At 37.9% G+C, this 15,878-nt stretch overlaps 7 protein-coding genes across 7 annotated transcripts; 4 read left to right on the top strand and 3 right to left on the bottom strand.

The window, feature by feature from the left end:
* Positions 1 to 53: 53 nt before the first annotated feature.
* rpl2502 (60S ribosomal protein L25) lies at positions 54 to 619 on the top strand (the record flags this gene model as incomplete). Its single annotated transcript, XM_056179964.1, has 2 exons — positions 54 to 151; positions 292 to 619. 2 exons carry the CDS (start codon positions 54 to 56, stop codon positions 617 to 619), a joined length of 426 nt encoding a protein of 141 aa, XP_056035123.1.
* A 305-nt stretch (positions 620 to 924) lies between these two features.
* On the bottom strand, positions 925 to 2,100 carry emp46 (lectin family glycoprotein receptor Emp46; the record flags this gene model as incomplete). The annotated part of the gene is made up of 1 exon (XM_056179963.1): positions 925 to 2,100. One exon carries the CDS (start codon positions 2,098 to 2,100, stop codon positions 925 to 927), a length of 1,176 nt encoding a protein of 391 aa, XP_056036106.1.
* A 1,560-nt stretch (positions 2,101 to 3,660) lies between these two features.
* kin1 (microtubule affinity-regulating kinase Kin1) lies at positions 3,661 to 6,345 on the top strand (the record flags this gene model as incomplete). The annotated part of the gene is made up of 1 exon (XM_056179962.1): positions 3,661 to 6,345. One exon carries the CDS (start codon positions 3,661 to 3,663, stop codon positions 6,343 to 6,345), a length of 2,685 nt encoding a protein of 894 aa, XP_056036310.1.
* A 374-nt stretch (positions 6,346 to 6,719) lies between these two features.
* mak5 (ATP-dependent RNA helicase Mak5) lies at positions 6,720 to 8,865 on the bottom strand (the record flags this gene model as incomplete). Its single annotated transcript, XM_056179961.1, has 5 exons — positions 6,720 to 6,948; positions 6,991 to 7,416; positions 7,472 to 7,760; positions 7,810 to 8,656; positions 8,707 to 8,865. The coding sequence occupies 5 exons, from the start codon at positions 8,863 to 8,865 to the stop codon at positions 6,720 to 6,722; spliced, it is 1,950 nt and encodes a 649-aa protein (XP_056036311.1).
* A 793-nt stretch (positions 8,866 to 9,658) lies between these two features.
* Positions 9,659 to 9,937, bottom strand: mrpl39 (mitochondrial ribosomal protein subunit L33; the record flags this gene model as incomplete). Its single annotated transcript, XM_056179960.1, has 3 exons — positions 9,659 to 9,701; positions 9,760 to 9,861; positions 9,915 to 9,937. 3 exons carry the CDS (start codon positions 9,935 to 9,937, stop codon positions 9,659 to 9,661), a joined length of 168 nt encoding a protein of 55 aa, XP_056036316.1.
* Positions 9,938 to 11,893: 1,956 nt separating this feature from the next.
* Positions 11,894 to 13,711, top strand: str1 (plasma membrane siderophore-iron transmembrane transporter Str1; the record flags this gene model as incomplete). The annotated part of the gene is made up of 1 exon (XM_056179959.1): positions 11,894 to 13,711. One exon carries the CDS (start codon positions 11,894 to 11,896, stop codon positions 13,709 to 13,711), a length of 1,818 nt encoding a protein of 605 aa, XP_056036317.1.
* A 460-nt stretch (positions 13,712 to 14,171) lies between these two features.
* Positions 14,172 to 15,869, top strand: vps901 (GEF Vps901; the record flags this gene model as incomplete). Its single annotated transcript, XM_056179958.1, has 1 exon — positions 14,172 to 15,869. One exon carries the CDS (start codon positions 14,172 to 14,174, stop codon positions 15,867 to 15,869), a length of 1,698 nt encoding a protein of 565 aa, XP_056036314.1.
* Positions 15,870 to 15,878: the final 9 nt, after the last annotated feature.

Raw genomic sequence — 15,878 nt, 5'->3', positions numbered from 1 at the left:
AACGGCGGTTATGAAACATCCAAGACTGATTAGTGTGTTTACCAGAGTCTAAAATGAGCGTTGGCAAAGCACAAGGAGCACAAAAGGCCGTTCAAAAGGGCATTCACAACAAGGTTGCTCGTAAGGTTCGTACCTCTACGACCTTCCGTAGGTATGTATTATTTGGAAACGAAAAATTTGAATATGATTTCATATCGACTTGGTGAGGTTGAATTTGAGTGTTCGAGACTGAGTTGGAAGATTGTTCTTTTTTTAATCATTTGTTTGACACAAGTATTAACTCTCTTATAGACCTAAAACTCTTCAGCTTTCTCGCAAGCCCAAGTATGCCCGCAAGAGCGTTGCTCACGCTCCTCGTCTTGACGAATTCAAGATCATTGACAACCCCATCAACTCCGAGTCTGCCATGAAGAAGATTGAGGACGATAACACCCTTGTCTTCTGCGTTCACATGCGGGCTAACAAGAACACCATCAAGAGTGCCGTCAAGAAGTTGTATGACGTTGATGCTGTCAAGATCAACACCATGGTTCGTCCCAATGGTACCAAAAAGGCATTCGTTAAGCTCTCTGCTGAAGCCGATGCTCTCGACGTCGCTAACCGCATTGGATTCCTTTAAATACATTGAATTTGGAATAGGGCGTAATAATGGTCGTAATAAAAATGCTTTTTGTTTTTTAATGCTTAAAAGCTTGCTAAATAGTTGGCTTGTAAACAGTAAGGAACGTACTTTGTGAATGCGCCATGTTGGTCGTAAGTGAAGATGTATGTTGTTTATATGTGCTAAACGCTTTACTATCGTAATAGTACAATGTATAAATACTCACAACCAACTAACATTAACTATAATTTTGTAAGGAATAAAAGAAAGGAAAGGTACCATAAGATTCATTCATATATACACGTTGGCTTTGTTTCATGACTTTAAAGGTACTTGTAACGACGACGTTCTCGGCGAACGAGTACAACTCCATAGGAAACTATGACACCAAGAATGACAACGATGAGGACATTGGTGAAATTAACATGGGAAGAAGACTTTGCGACATTACTTGCAAGATCCTTTTCAAATTTGGTTAGACGGTCCGAAACGGACTCTGAATTGAGAGAATGGGAAGTCAATGTACTTTTAAAACGATTCTCAAGTTCCTGAAGTCTCTCGCTAGAGACTTGACTGTTGGAAAGACTGTTTAGACGATCCAACAAATTGGACGTTGTGACATGTAGGCTCGCTAGCCTTTGATTCAAGGAACTCGCGTCAGACGACAGCTTTTGTACATCAGCTTGCAAGGCACGAATTGTTTCCGATTCTACGTTGCCGGTGGGTTCGGAATGTGTTTGAACGACAGGTGCTTCTTGGCGTCCCTGATGTTCAGACTGGAAAAGATGCTGTTGTTTTGTTATAAAATGATTAGAATCGAATACGTTGACGTTGGATAAGGCAATATTTTGTTTCATCGAGGATGTTGTGGAGGAGAAACCAAGGTAATAGCCTTTAGGCAACAAAACCTCTTTTGTTGAGAAGCATGTCTGTTGGTTGATGAGTAATGAAAGACCATCTTCTTCGTCATAAACCAAATCAGTCGATACAAGCTTATCGGACATACCCTCGAAAGTGCATTTTGCAAATGCTACCAGATCTGGATCAGATAACTGAGCCATAGAAATCGATTTATCGTTCAATATAGCACGAACAACGAGCTTACCGGTAGGATCTACTTCTTGTTCAATCAAAAGACCGTCCCATGCATCAGAAGAGCCACAAATAGGGCCTTCAGAACTAGGTGTATTGGTGTACCAAAGTCCAAATTTTACCGCTTCATGCTCGCTTGCATGGGCAACATAAGATGTTTGCATTTGCCATCTATCTTCTGAAAGAGGCGTATTAGCCCAGAGAGCACCATACCTGTCATCACTGGTTTTAAAAGTTTTGTCCGTTAAATAGACAGTCTTTTGATCAATGTCTACAGTACCAAGCCATTTCCATTGTAGAGGGATGGCATAATCGGAAGAATGGAGGTCCAAAAAGGTTTGCTGAGGCTGAGAAGCTAGAACGAGTGAAGCCAAAGAAATGAACACGGTAAGAAGAAGCGTCGTCATACTATATATAATGTATTTTGATTCAAGGAAACAGCAAGCAATAGAAGAAGGGAACTATATGTGCTATACTGGATTCAGCAGGCGATGTCAAATTTTGAAACAATAAGTTAAACGAGAAATAAAAACGAAATAACCAAAAATAAAGTGACGGAAAAAAGTAAAGAAAACAGAATAAATAGGGATCCAAGAGCAGAATTAATTTGATGCAAGCACAATTATACCCGATAAGTTTATTGTGTTAATTTTCCTATATAAATGAACGGTACACACGCATAGAAAGCTGGGCAACTACCTTTCTATGCTTGTATTTGTGGTAGGTAGTTTTATGGCAATAAATGTGAGGTATTCCTTGCTCGTTTCAGCACCCTATTATATCATTAAACGAATATTACGATACTTAACGTAAACTGGATCAGTGTTATGTAAACAAACTAAAATTAAATTAAAAGTCGTAAACATTTTCAATAGACAGCCATCAAGTAATTGTGTTGCAAAAACGAAAAACCCATTGAAAAGCTTATACCGAATTTAAAGTCGCACAAGTCATGGCGACAAAGCAAAGGATTTGGGTTTAACAAATCCCGGGAACCAGTTTTCCATTGGCGACTGTATACCTTTTCAGAAGGAGAGAGAATTATATTTGAAAGAATCTGTTAGCTGTATGGTTTTCCAATCTCTAAAGACAGTTGTGTTTAAATTAAAAGCCGCAGTGCTTTATTTATTTAGAAAGAATCCTTTGTCAATGAATTTGTTTATACTATTGTTCAATTTTTATTTTTATTATTTATTTCTATTTTTATTTGGTTTATTTACTATTACCCGGATAACGTAATCGTAGGATTTGTCTTCTCCATTGAATGTCCTAACAGCTGATTTGGACCCTTCACCACACACTTCCTTTGAACCTGGAAAACCGCAATTCTTCAGTATAAATAAACGAATTGCACATTCGAGAGTGCTTTGTTTTATTATTACTTGTAATAAAAAATTGTTGAAAAGCTTTAGAATCAATTTCATATGCTTTGAAAAACACTAACTTGATTGTGGATTTGCTGACAGCTTACAGTCCGTCGTTCTGCAGTGACTATTGACATGCGCAATCATTCTGTTTGTGGCCTATAAAATTGATCCTTATTACTTTAGTTCCAAGTGGTCTTTTTACTAATTTCCTTCTTTCGACCTTTCCAAACTGTCGAATTTCTCTTAATTGCATTGCAACTCGTTGATCATCAGTTGATATTTAGTATTCTTCGGTAACGGTGACTTTCTCTTGTGGTACCAGTTTTGTATAGAGCTTGTACAACTTGTAATCCACGTTGTTACGTTGTTCGTTTTATTTATTTTTTTTTGTGATTTTTTACGCGCCCAGCATCAGCATTGGTTTTACTAATTCTTGTTCTCTTTTCTAATTATTTGAAATAATTAGTTTATTATTTTCGTTGTTCCTGGTTTTCCGTTTCTGTTTCCGTTTCCCTTTCCGTTTCCTTTTATTTTATTTCTTCTATTCATATATTACTTTTCGTTTCTATTCTTTTCTCTCACGCTTGTTTGACGCCTAAAATGGATAATCATATTCATGGGGTTCCCGCCGTCAGCTCCAAAAGAGCCGAGGCAATGAGTGCTCTCCCGAAAATCAAAATTTCCGATCCTTCTAATCGTCACCCTAATCTAATTGATGCCTTCATGCAATCACCTTCTCATCAAACTCAGCCCAAGTCTTCCGTAGATCCCGTTGGCTTACCATTTTCGCCTCAAGTTTCCTCATCGGCGCTGGGTCCTAAACGCTCCGCATCTGCTCGCAAGCCATTACCCACATCTCCTAATCGCTCGAGGGATCATGGCCTTCGTGTTCCTGCTTCTGCCGCTCTTATTCATTCGGATGATAAATCTCGAGAACGAAGGAAGGTTATTGGGAATTACATACTTGGTAAAACCATCGGTGCTGGAAGTATGGGAAAAGTAAAAGTCGCACATCACATAAAAACCGGGGAGCAAGTAGCCATAAAAATTGTATTACGACAGAACCCTGATAGTCAAAAATTAAAGGCCACCAGTCAGGAAGCCTTAAAGGCTGCTCAGTCTGAAAAAAACAGAGAAATTCGTACGGTTCGAGAAGCTGCCTTGTCAACACTGCTGCGACATCCATATATTTGTGAAGCAAGGGACGTTTACATTACAAGCAGCCACTATTACATTGCCTTTGAATTCGTCGATGGTGGTCAAATGCTTGACTATATTATATCTCATGGTAAACTAAAAGAAAAGCAAGCACGTAAATTTGTCCGTCAAATTGGAAGTTCTTTAAAGTACTTGCACCATAATTCTATCGTTCATCGTGACTTAAAAATAGAAAACATACTCATATCGAAAAATGGCGATATCAAAATTATTGATTTTGGTCTTTCCAATTTGTACATGCGGCAGTCTAGGTTACGAACCTTTTGTGGTTCTTTATACTTTGCTGCTCCAGAACTTTTAAGTGCTCAACCTTATATTGGACCTGAGGTAGATATTTGGAGTTTTGGTATCGTACTATACGTTCTTGTTTGTGGGAAAGTACCTTTTGACGATCAGAACATGTCAGCATTGCATGCTAAAATAAAAAAGGGTGCTGTAGAGTATCCAGCATACCTTAGTGGTGACTGTAAAAGTTTACTTTCCCGAATGTTAGTTACTGATCCTTTGAAACGCGCCAGTTTAGATGAGATACTTACTCATCCTTGGATGAATCGTAGTTATGATGGTCCTCCGCCATCATTTGCTCCAGAAAGATTGCCTATTACTTTACCATTGGACCAATCCATAATCAAGGAAATGAATGGTTTTGATTTTGGTCCGCCGGAGAAAATAAGTCGCGAACTCACTAAGGTTATTAGTAGTGAAGCTTACCAATCGTTAGCTAAAACAGGTTTTTACTCTGGTCCTATATCTGCTGATAAAAGGAAAAACTTTTTTGAATTTCGGGTCCGCCATGCTACGCAAGACATCGAGAATCCGATTTTACCTTCCCTTTCTATAAATTCAAATATATACGATGCTTTCCATCCTTTAATATCGATATACTATCTCGTTTTAGAAAGGCAACAATACGACAAGCGTGGAAGTTGGAATAGATATGTGAAAACCCCAGTCTCTAGCGTTCCGTCTTCACCTATACAAACACAAAGTTTTAGTCGATCACTTCCTCCTATGCCTGAACTTTCCGACAATAGGATAAATTCAAAAGGAAATGAACCTAATGATGATGAGCTATCAGGTATAACACGAAAGTTATCTCTTATTCGAGGCAAGCATTCTCCTGAGACCCAATCACACTTCTCTTCTCCCTCTACTTTGGAGAAGAAGTCATCGAGTATATTCCGAAGATTCTCTAGCCGCCGCAAACCAAATAGATCTTCGAGTTCTACACGATCTTCTTCTTCTACTCTTCAAATAAGTGCTCCTCTTGAAGCCACTCAATCTCCAGTTGTTCCCCGAGCAAAATCGAGCTCCAAACCACCCATTTCTTACAAAAATAAAGCAGGAAATTCCGGAAATATTGGACGCTCAACTTCTGTTCGTGAAGGAAGGTATGCTGGGGTCGACAAAATGTTAAATTCGCCTATTAACGATAACACTCTAACCAGTGGGGTCCCACCAGCTGTTCAACACAATAGGTTATTGAATCCGAGAGGTGCATCTTTAGGTCGTGGCACAGTTGCTGATGCCACATTTAAGCAAAAACAGGTTTTGAATGATACGATGGGTCAATCTCTTGGCAAACATGCTGAAGCGAAATCGCAAGAAAAAATAGATCCAATCAAACCAGTTTTCTTAAAAGGCTTATTTAGTGTTTCAACAACCTCTACAAAAAATACAGAAAGTATACAACGTGATTTGATACGCGTTATGGGACTGTTGGATATCGAGTATAAGGAAATTAAAGGCGGATATTCTTGTATTTACAGACCTCAAGGTAATATTCCTAGTACTCTTCCTTCTACGCCTTCTAAAGCCAATTTCAATGCTCCTCGTCGTCATCCGTCTAATGGATCAAATTTCTCAACAGATTCCTACGGACTCGTGGCGGATAATGCACAAGTAGGCAATACTGAAAATTTAGTACCATCCGTCCTTACGTTTGAAATTTATATTGTGAAAGTACCTATTTTATCTTTGAGAGGTGTTTCATTTCACCGTATTAGTGGAAATTCTTGGCAATACAAAACTTTGGCCAGTCGAATACTTAATGAATTAAAGCTTTAAATGTGATAATAATTTTGGGAACTTTAATCATATTCAGTTATTTTTATTTATTTATTTCATATGCTCATTTAAACTTGACTTTAGTTTAAGCATACTCGGTGATACAGTATCCATGGTTAATTAATTGTTTTCTCCAAAAATTTTTAGACTAATGATAAAAATTCACAGTTAGTATTTACAATTTCTTTGAGGCTTAATGTTACACAATACGTTCATCGACAAAATCTGCGAGATTGCATAACAGAAATATATTTAAAAAATTTCCGGCTATACAAGAAGTCTATTAGAGCTATGTAAATCCATCTAATCGCTTAAAAACCAAACCATATTATAAACCGTACCAAAAATCCAAGACAAGAAATGCTTTTTGTTTTTTAAGATTGCTTCTTTCCCTTTTTCCTCAAAACATCCAAAGCGGTAACAGGATCTGTTCCAAGGATATTCTGATGGTGTTGTCCATTTAGTAATTTCTCAGCCATGTTTGTGAGGCCACTTGTCAAATATTTTCCGGAGAAACCGGTTTGAATCCGTTGATTTAATAGGTAGTTTAGCTCGGAACGATATTGAGCAACTTGGTTGTTTCTTTTACTATGAGAAGATTGCCTAATGGTTAGTGGACATGATTATAAAGACGAATAATCTTACTTTGGATCGTCAGGATCTTCTTCATCTGAGCTTTCAACGCCCAGTTCTTCGGCAGCAGCTTTTAGCCAAGCTTCTTCTCGTCCCAATTTTCCAGCCTTGCGAGTAAGATCTGCAATTTTGTGTGATAACTCGACTCGAGGCTTTAAAACTCCAAGGAGACTCATGTCAACAGGAAAACTCGGAAATTCGTCTAATTTGCGTTTCAACTTGAAGAGAAGACGCTTAAATTGTGACAATTCTTTAGGACCACACATCAATATAGAAACACCGTCTTCGTTTGCACGAGCCGTACGACCACTACGATGAATATACATATCAGCAGTATGAGGGACGTGGTAGTGAATGACATGAGAAACATTTGGTACATCAATACCACGCGCAGCAACGTCTGTACAAATTAAAACTCCTTTTGGATTATTTTTAAACCTATGTTTTCAGTTAGTCCACTATTCATTTGTTTTCTGCTTTCTCAATACAATACCTTTCCAAAGACTGCATACGTTTCTTCTGATCCAACTGAGCATGTAATGGATAAGCTTCCACTCTCAGCTCATTCAAGAACGGAGAAATTCGTTTGATGTCGTCAATACCATTAGCAAAAACCATCGTTTTCCCGGGATATCTTAAAAGTATATAATATAAATACAAATCTTTTTCCTTCGGAGAACACTCTAATAATCCTTCAAGAACGCGAGTGGCCACCGTTGTTTCTGGATCTGCATCGAGAATCGCAGGCTGACCCAAAAACTTGACCTGTTTCAATAAATTTTCTGTAAGACAATTAATATCTTTCACTGAAAGTAACTTCGTAGTACTTACCAAAAGGGCTTGTTTCATCAGTTGATGAGTTGGTCTGAACTTTCTTGCTCAATCTCTGTTGAAGATTATTATCCAACGTAGCAGAGAAAATTAGCGTCTGTCGATTTGTTTGTTTTGGATTTCCCAATACATCCATAAGCTTCTGCAAATCTTCAAAATGGCTTTTCTGCAACAGACGGTCGGCCTCATCGAGAACAAGAATCTTAATTTTCATAAAATTTTCTGTTAAATTATTGTCATTAATTACCGACCACAATCTTCCTGGAGTGGCAATCACTATATGGGGATGTTTACTGAGTAAACGTTGTTGCTTTTGAACGGCAAGACCACCAGTGATAGCCATGATTCGTAAATTTGAATCCGGTTTGACCTTTTCAAAATGCTCCAATAATTGATGGGCCAACTCTCGCGTGGGAGCTATTACGAGAGCTTGAACTTGCTTGGTATCTATAACGTTCATACAATGTTCCATTATTGGAATCGCAAACGCCAAACTCTTACCGGAACCAGTTGCGGCTTTACCGACAATATCTTTTCCAGAAGTCGCTTCCGGAACAACAAGTGATTGAATTGGGGTAGGAGTAGAAAATCCAACGCGAGACAAAGATCCCAGCATTTCAGGAGACAGATGCCATTTCGACCAAGCTGAGACATCGACATTCTTCTCTAAATCTTCTTCAGTTGAAGCAAGGGCGGCAAATTCATTTCCCTCATCGACTTGGTCTTCGGAAGAAGATGTTTCTTTTTTGTTGGAATCCACTTTGGGCTTCTTAGCACCTTTTGTGCCAGCTTTTTCATCAGCAATTTTACGCTTCTCTTTTTTGGGTTTCTTTGATGGATCAACAAGCTAATTGTTAGTTGTAAAATTCAAAACGAAAGCAAGAAATGGACACATACTTCATAGGTAACTTCCTTTAAATTTCCTCCTTTGTCATTGTACTGTATATCGACGCCTTCAATTTCCTCCAAATCCAGAATACCTTCATAGTCATCTAGGCGATCAGGAAGAGTCACCTCTTTCCATTGCAGTTCGTTCAATGATGCTTTTTGTGGCATTTTTCACCAACCTGAAGAGAGCCGTGGTATGGGGAAGGTAGACATGAGCATGCTAATCCAGGTTCTTGCATGTTTGACACATTTCAGACAATGCTTTATAGAAGCATTTGAGTTTTTAATAGAAATTTCATTTAAATGTTTATATTCAGATGTGGTGATACGAGTGGTTGAGGAAACTGCAGCCCTTGGCATCGTAGTAAACGAAAACGACAGATGTTTGGCAATTATATGGATCTACTAACTTTTATACTTTTGTAGAGAATAAAGAGTAGTATGCTCAGAGCCGATTGTTTTAGGATTCGTTCCTAAATGCGAAGCATACCCTTTTCTCTTTTTTATTAGCCTTCCACTTCACCTATGAAATCTTTGGATTCAAGGTTTATAACTTTCAGGTTAAAATAGTATACTACGCAGGTGAATTTGCCTCAAGCAAACTGTCAATTAAGTAGACTATAGTCAACGCAACTTAGCCTCGAGAATTCCATTGCTGAATAAAGTAGCTTTAAAAGCAAAAAGCACACTGTAAAATTGGTTATAATGCTGATTTTGATTTCAATGTAAGCTAAATTTCACCTTGAAATAAACTGGCGTTTGAGAAGGAGCAAGGCATATTCAAAAAAGCATGTTCAAAGGAATATACATATGTATATAATAGTTTGAGAACGAGATAAATTTCAATGTATACTAGAGTAGTAAATGGCTTATGGAAGACATGGATATTTGCCGAAAAGGAGAAGGGAATGTATCAAAGGAAAGGTAATTAGGATCTTTACCTCACTGGGAAAAAGACGACTTATTTCATTTTAGATTCTTCAAACAAGACACGTCTTTGAATTCTACAAGAGTTGGTCAGCAATTTGTTTTGGTAAGAGCAGGCGGTTTCAATTGACTTACTTTGGATCATATTTGAGAAAAGAGAGCTTTGGAGCTGTACGAGGTCTTGATTTAACATAAAAAGAACCAGTTCCAGCAGAGGAAAGAAGCTTCAATAGCAAACTAAAGGAAGAAGATTAGTACGGAACGCCAATTCAAGTACTGTTGTAGCATACCGAGCTTTTTGCTTTTTGGCCATTTTCCTTTAACTTTAGGATTTTTTAAAAATGACTAAAGTAATGGGGAAAGACGATTTGTGAACGAATTCAAAAGGAGTTGTTTGGTGGAGGTGTGATGTGCGAGGTACAGAATCAAGACAAGAACCTCTATGAGACAAGGGAATATATGCACATTCAAGGATAGAAAAATCCTACAATGGAAGCTTTTTCGTGGAATGGATTTTAAAAATTCGATTTCACGGTTCTATTCTGAGAGCAAAAGCAAAGCTATTATGAAGCTCTATCGACCGGATTCTTAGATTCCCATTGCTGCTCTATTCTATGAATGTCTTATATATAGTAAAACAAAAGGAAAGGTAAAACGATGTCCTTTTAAAGGAACGTCGTGTACCTATATGCGCTTGTTGCTCCGAGTTCATCAAATGAAAGGTTTTAATTGACAGCTACTTTTTCTTGGTTTCAAACTTTAGCTTTGAATGGATATACAGCGGTTTTTATTCTGAAACAAGTTCATTTTGTCAGATTCAATACCTAGTTTTGTCTTGGTATCACTGTTTCTATGAAACATCCAAGCTCACAAGGAGAGAGGAAGAGAGAAAAATAGAAAGGTAAAAGAAAGGACTCTTTTATTCCTAGCTATTTCTTATTTTAGAATCCCTACTAGAATATAGGGCATTTTGATTTACGACAACTTTCTTGGCAGAAAATTTCATTATTTCTCGATTGATTGAAAATATTAGCTGCAAAACTCCTCCTTCTCACAGCATTGATAAAAACGGTACTACATCTTGTGTTTGTATGTCTAATGGTAGGTAACTGTTGGAAGTCCTCATTTTCCATTTCGAGTACCTGATATTGACAATTTCGAAGCAAAGAAAAAAATTAAATAAAAAAAAAAGCAAAAACGCCATCACAATCCTCTACTAATAGAGAGGCTCATTTTTCTTTTGATCCTTATAACCAAACATCCTAATCCTGTCTTGCTAGATATTACAATTGGAAACTTGATGAAATTGAGAGCTCTATATTTTGTATCTCTATTTTTATATATTTTCTAGTCACTCTTTACATCGCTAATCCTTTTTTTTTTTTTTTTTTTTTGCTTTTTTTTAGGATGCTCTAGGCTCCACCCTTCTCTTTCTACTTATGGATTGTTTGTCTGTCCTTTCAGGAGCCGACGACCCCGTATTCTAAAAAACGTATAGCATTTGATATGCATGTGCATAGAGCCAAAGGATTAAAGATGGGGTTTCCCTCATTGGATGCAATGGATACATTCATTTAAGGTATGTTACGACGTTACTGTCTCTACTTTCAAGCAAAATAAGGTTTTTTACCTACGTGAAAACTAATGTGCATCTAAACAAGTGAATTTTTTTGCTCAAAGAAACAACAACAGGGTTACAGTATGCCCCTTCTCACCAGTCTTTCTTTTTCTATACAATTATCAATTGCTTTGGATTGTTTCTTCGTTTTGCGCTTTTTTTTTTTCATCTGTTTACATATATTTTTTCTTCAGTCGTATCTTGCACCAAAAAACAGTCACTGATGTCATTGTGGACCAAATAGTTATCTGATTATGCTTAACGTTACATAAAACCGTCACATATCATCTGATAAATATCAAGTGTAAGCCTGCGAGGCTTAATTTATATATCATCTACTCGCTCCCATTCAAAACGTGAGACGGCTTATAAGCACATTTATCAGATCAGACTCCTGCTATTCAGTGCGTGCTCATACTGTCTTTTGGGAACGTTATTAACGATCTTAATTCTTTCTTGTTTTGTGTTTGTGTTTGTTTTTTTACGCTAAGTTTTCGATACAATTTTTAAATTAAATCTGCTTTTGTTCTACTACTTATATCCGTTTTTGCAAAAGACCATCTTTCAACCGTCTATTGCATCGTCTTTTTTCTTTGGTTTTAGTAATTTCCTGGTACGGATCCCTAATTATTTTCATTTTCATAATCTAAAATGCGCTTGCGACAATTTCAGCTCCCTTCCTTGTTTGAGAAGCGGTCAACCGACAAAACATCTCCAGAAGATCAATTAGAGAAAAACAATCATGAAGAAAGTGTTCAGCAAATTGATGGCTTTGATACCCAATCTGGCGAGAAAGACGAAAAACTTCAAACAGCCGACGTCTCCACAATCCCTTCTTCCTCTGCGGGAGAGCTTGCTGGTATCGTCAAATCGGAATACCTCAATCAACACTGGACACCTGTGTCCTACTACTTATCCTACTTCTCCATATTTCTCATGTTTTTCGCCCTGAGTTTTCAGTCGATAGCTTATTCTAGTTTGACTTCTTACGCTACTTCAGCGTTTAATGGTCATTCTTTGCTTGGTACCATCGGTACTGCCAATAATATTATCAGTGCAGTTATCAAGCCACCTCTGGCTCGAATCTGTGATGTTTTTGGTCGTTTGGAAGCTTTTTGTTTTGCCCTCCTTCTCTATTTTATCGGCCTCATCCTTATCGCTACAGCCAAGAATGTCCAGACCTATGCTGGTGGTAGTGTTCTTTACAATGCTGGCTACACAGGCCTTGAACTCGTGATGACCATTTTCTTCGCTGATTCTTCGAGTATGGCTAATCGTTCTCTTGTAGTCGGTATCTCCTATTTTCCTTTTGTGGTCACCACGTGGACTGGTCCCATAATTAGTAGCAACTTTAAATCCCAGTGGAGATGGGGAATTGCAATGTGGTGTATTATTCTTCCAGTTTGTGCTCTTCCATTTATCGTATGTTATGCCTATTATCAATACAAAGGTTGGAGAGAAGGTGCTTTTAAGGATACTTTGACTATGGATATTATAACTCTTTTCAAGAAGCTTGATATTATCGGTCTTATTCTTCTGACAGCCGGATTCTCTCTCTTGTTACTCCCAATCTCTTTAGCCAGTTATAATGGTGATAAATGGAGGGACGCAAAGTATATTGTTATGATTGTTGTCGGTGGTGTTTGCATCATAGCTTTCGTGTTATACGAAATTTACGTCGCTAGCTTCCCTGCAATCCCCTTTGACCTAATGCGTGAACCAACCATAGCTGCTGCTTGTGCTGTTTCGGCTCTTTTCTATATGGCTTTCTATTGCTGGGACGGCTATTACTTTAGTTTCTTGCAAGTTGCTCACTATACTTCTGTAAGAGCTGCTACTTACATTGCATACACATATACTTTCACTTCATCTACTACGGGCTGTATCTTGGGAATCATCATTCGCTTTCATAAGCAATTTAAATTCTACTTTATTTTCGCTGTTCCCATCTATATTCTTGGTCAGGGTTTGATGATTCGTTATCGAGGTGAGCAGTATAATCGTGGCTACCTTGTAATGACTCAACTCTTAGTCGGTATTGGTGGTGGTATTATTGCCAATCTTTTAGTCGTGTCTGTTCAAACAGTGGTAGCGAGAAAACATTTCGCTATTGTAACCGCATTAGTATTAACTATCACCCCCCTTGGTGGTGCTATTGGAAGTGCAATTTCTGGTGCTATTTGGGAGAGTGTTTTGCCCAAACAGCTTCAAAAGTTGCTTCCTGATGATATGAAAGACCAGGCATCTACCATTTTCGGCAATCTAACCCAACAATTAGCGCATCCACGAGGCTCTGACACTAGAGAGGCTATTATTGCTGCTTATTGTAATGTACAGAAGATATTGACCAGTGTAGCTACTGGATTTGCTGGCGCCATCCTTATTCCTATGTGGTTCATTGCAAACCCTAGATTAAACACCAACACTGCTAGTCTTTTTGAAAAGGCAAGAACCGGCCTTTACGAGTAAAATCGGATCATGAAAAATGCTAATATTCGCACCGTTCTTGTTTTTATTTTGTTTGTTTCCTTTAGTCATAACCCCCTCTTGTCTTTCTCATTAGTTTTCCTACTAAATCTAATAAAACTTCGGAAATTGTATTGCTTGTTGACATATGGAAAGCTAAAGTCTCAGTGTAAACATGGGAACTTTAATGTTTCAAAGTCCCTAAATAATGAGTATTAAATAGAATTAATAATGAATGTTTATAAATTGATATGCAGAGTACTTAAATATTTGTTGGTGTAATGTCTTATGGTATATGCGTATTTGCATATGCCTCCAAAGTATGATATATTGTTTTGACCATCGCCAGATTTTACCTTACCATCATCACCGAATCCTTGTTATTTATAATTCTTTTAGAAGCAAGTCAGACATTGATAGAATGATTTAAGTTTATTCTCAAGAAACTTTTCTAAAAAGTATCATGGATAACGGTTCGTCGAATGAACAATTAGCAAATAGCAAAGTAAATGAGCAAACTAAGGCGTCTCAGGACGGCGGCGAGGAAAAGCCATTAATTAAATTGGATGACAATTTAGACGTCCAGAAACTTGCTTATGAGCAACATAACAAAAAACATGATCCAGAAGTATTTTCTGGTAACAACACCGAGCATCACGACGAAGAAAAAGCGGATAATGCATTAGAGGAGAAGCAAGCTACTTATGATAAGGCAGAAGCACAAAATGATGCTGTAGAGGGTGTTCCAAGCACTTCAAATGGCTACAGCGAGACGGAAATAGGTGAACCAGTTTTTGATTTTCATCGTTTTCTAGAGCAGCTTCGTTCAAGCCCTGCCGAACCTGTTGCAAAGTATCTTAAAAGCTTTCTTTCGGAGTTTTTGAAACGAAGATGGTCTGTAAGTTATCAAGTCAAGCTCATTCAGGATTTTTTGGCCTTCATTGGAGAAAAGATCGAGCAATATGAGCCATGGGTTTCTGGATCACAAGCAGAAATCGATAACGCCAAAGAAGGCATGGAAAAGCTAGTATCAAACCGCCTCTATGCTAGGTTATTTTCGCCAGAGATTGCCAAGTCCGGCATGCCTCTGAGCAGTGAACACTCTGATGATGTTGAAGAAGATCATATTTTATCTCAAAAAATGGAATTGTTTCAATGGGTTCGAGAGGAACATCTTGATATTAAAAGGGCAAAGTCTAGTTCTAAATTTTTCCGGCTCGCGGCAGATGAACTGCAACGTATAAATGACTATCATGCTCCTCGAGACAAAATTATATGTTTGATGAATTGCTGCAAAGTAATATATAGCTACTTACGAAATGTCGTCAGGGAAGAATCTGCCGATGCGTTTGTTCCGGTTTTAATATTTGTTCTCTTAAAAGCACATCCAGAACATCTCGTATCAAATATTCAGTATATCCAACGATTCCGCTCTCCTGAAAAACTTTCTGGAGAAGTACTATACTACTTATCTACCCTTATGGGAGCCATGTCTTTTATTCAAACGTTGGATACAAATTCGTTGACAATTTCCGAAGAAGAGTTCAACGTTGAAATTGAGAAATCATTAAAAAAAATGGAACCAAAAACGATAAAAGAAAGGGAGAATTTACTTTCTGTTTCATCAAATACCCAAGAGGGTTCACAAATGCCCAATGAGACCAAGTCAAGTATTCAACAAGAAATGTCAAATTTGCAAATTGAAAATGAAATTACAAGTCCAGGCGAAAGTTCAAGTCGGCCGCGATCGACGTCAAAATCTTTATCGTTTGTACCCGAATCCTGGCTTAAGACTTTGTCCAGTGGTTTAAATGACAACGATCAGCAAGAAACTGAAGATGACCCTTATCTTAACGTAGGAGAGAGACCGCCTTATAAAGTCTCTCGTAAGTATTCCTCATCTTCAGCTAGAATGCCAAAACAAAGGATTCCTGATACACTTGAAAATGACATTCCTCCTAATAATGCTCTTCGTGAAGCAAAAAATGCTTCTCTAGAAACGGTAGAAGTAGAACGGATACGATCCAGGGAGAAAGCGGAGGCAGTTGCCGCGCTTCAGGCAATGTTCCCTGCTTTTGACACTGAAGTTATAGAAGTTGTACTTAATGCGCAAAAAGGAAAATTGACTAGTTCTATTGATTCTTTGTTAGAAATGAGCTAACTTCCTGAT

The sequence above is a fragment of the Schizosaccharomyces osmophilus genome, chromosome 1, assembly GCF_027921745.1.
Source record: "Schizosaccharomyces osmophilus chromosome 1, complete sequence".
Classification (NCBI taxonomy): Eukaryota; Fungi; Ascomycota; class Schizosaccharomycetes; order Schizosaccharomycetales; family Schizosaccharomycetaceae; genus Schizosaccharomyces; species Schizosaccharomyces osmophilus.
This window is presented reverse-complemented; position numbering and strand designations above follow the sequence as displayed.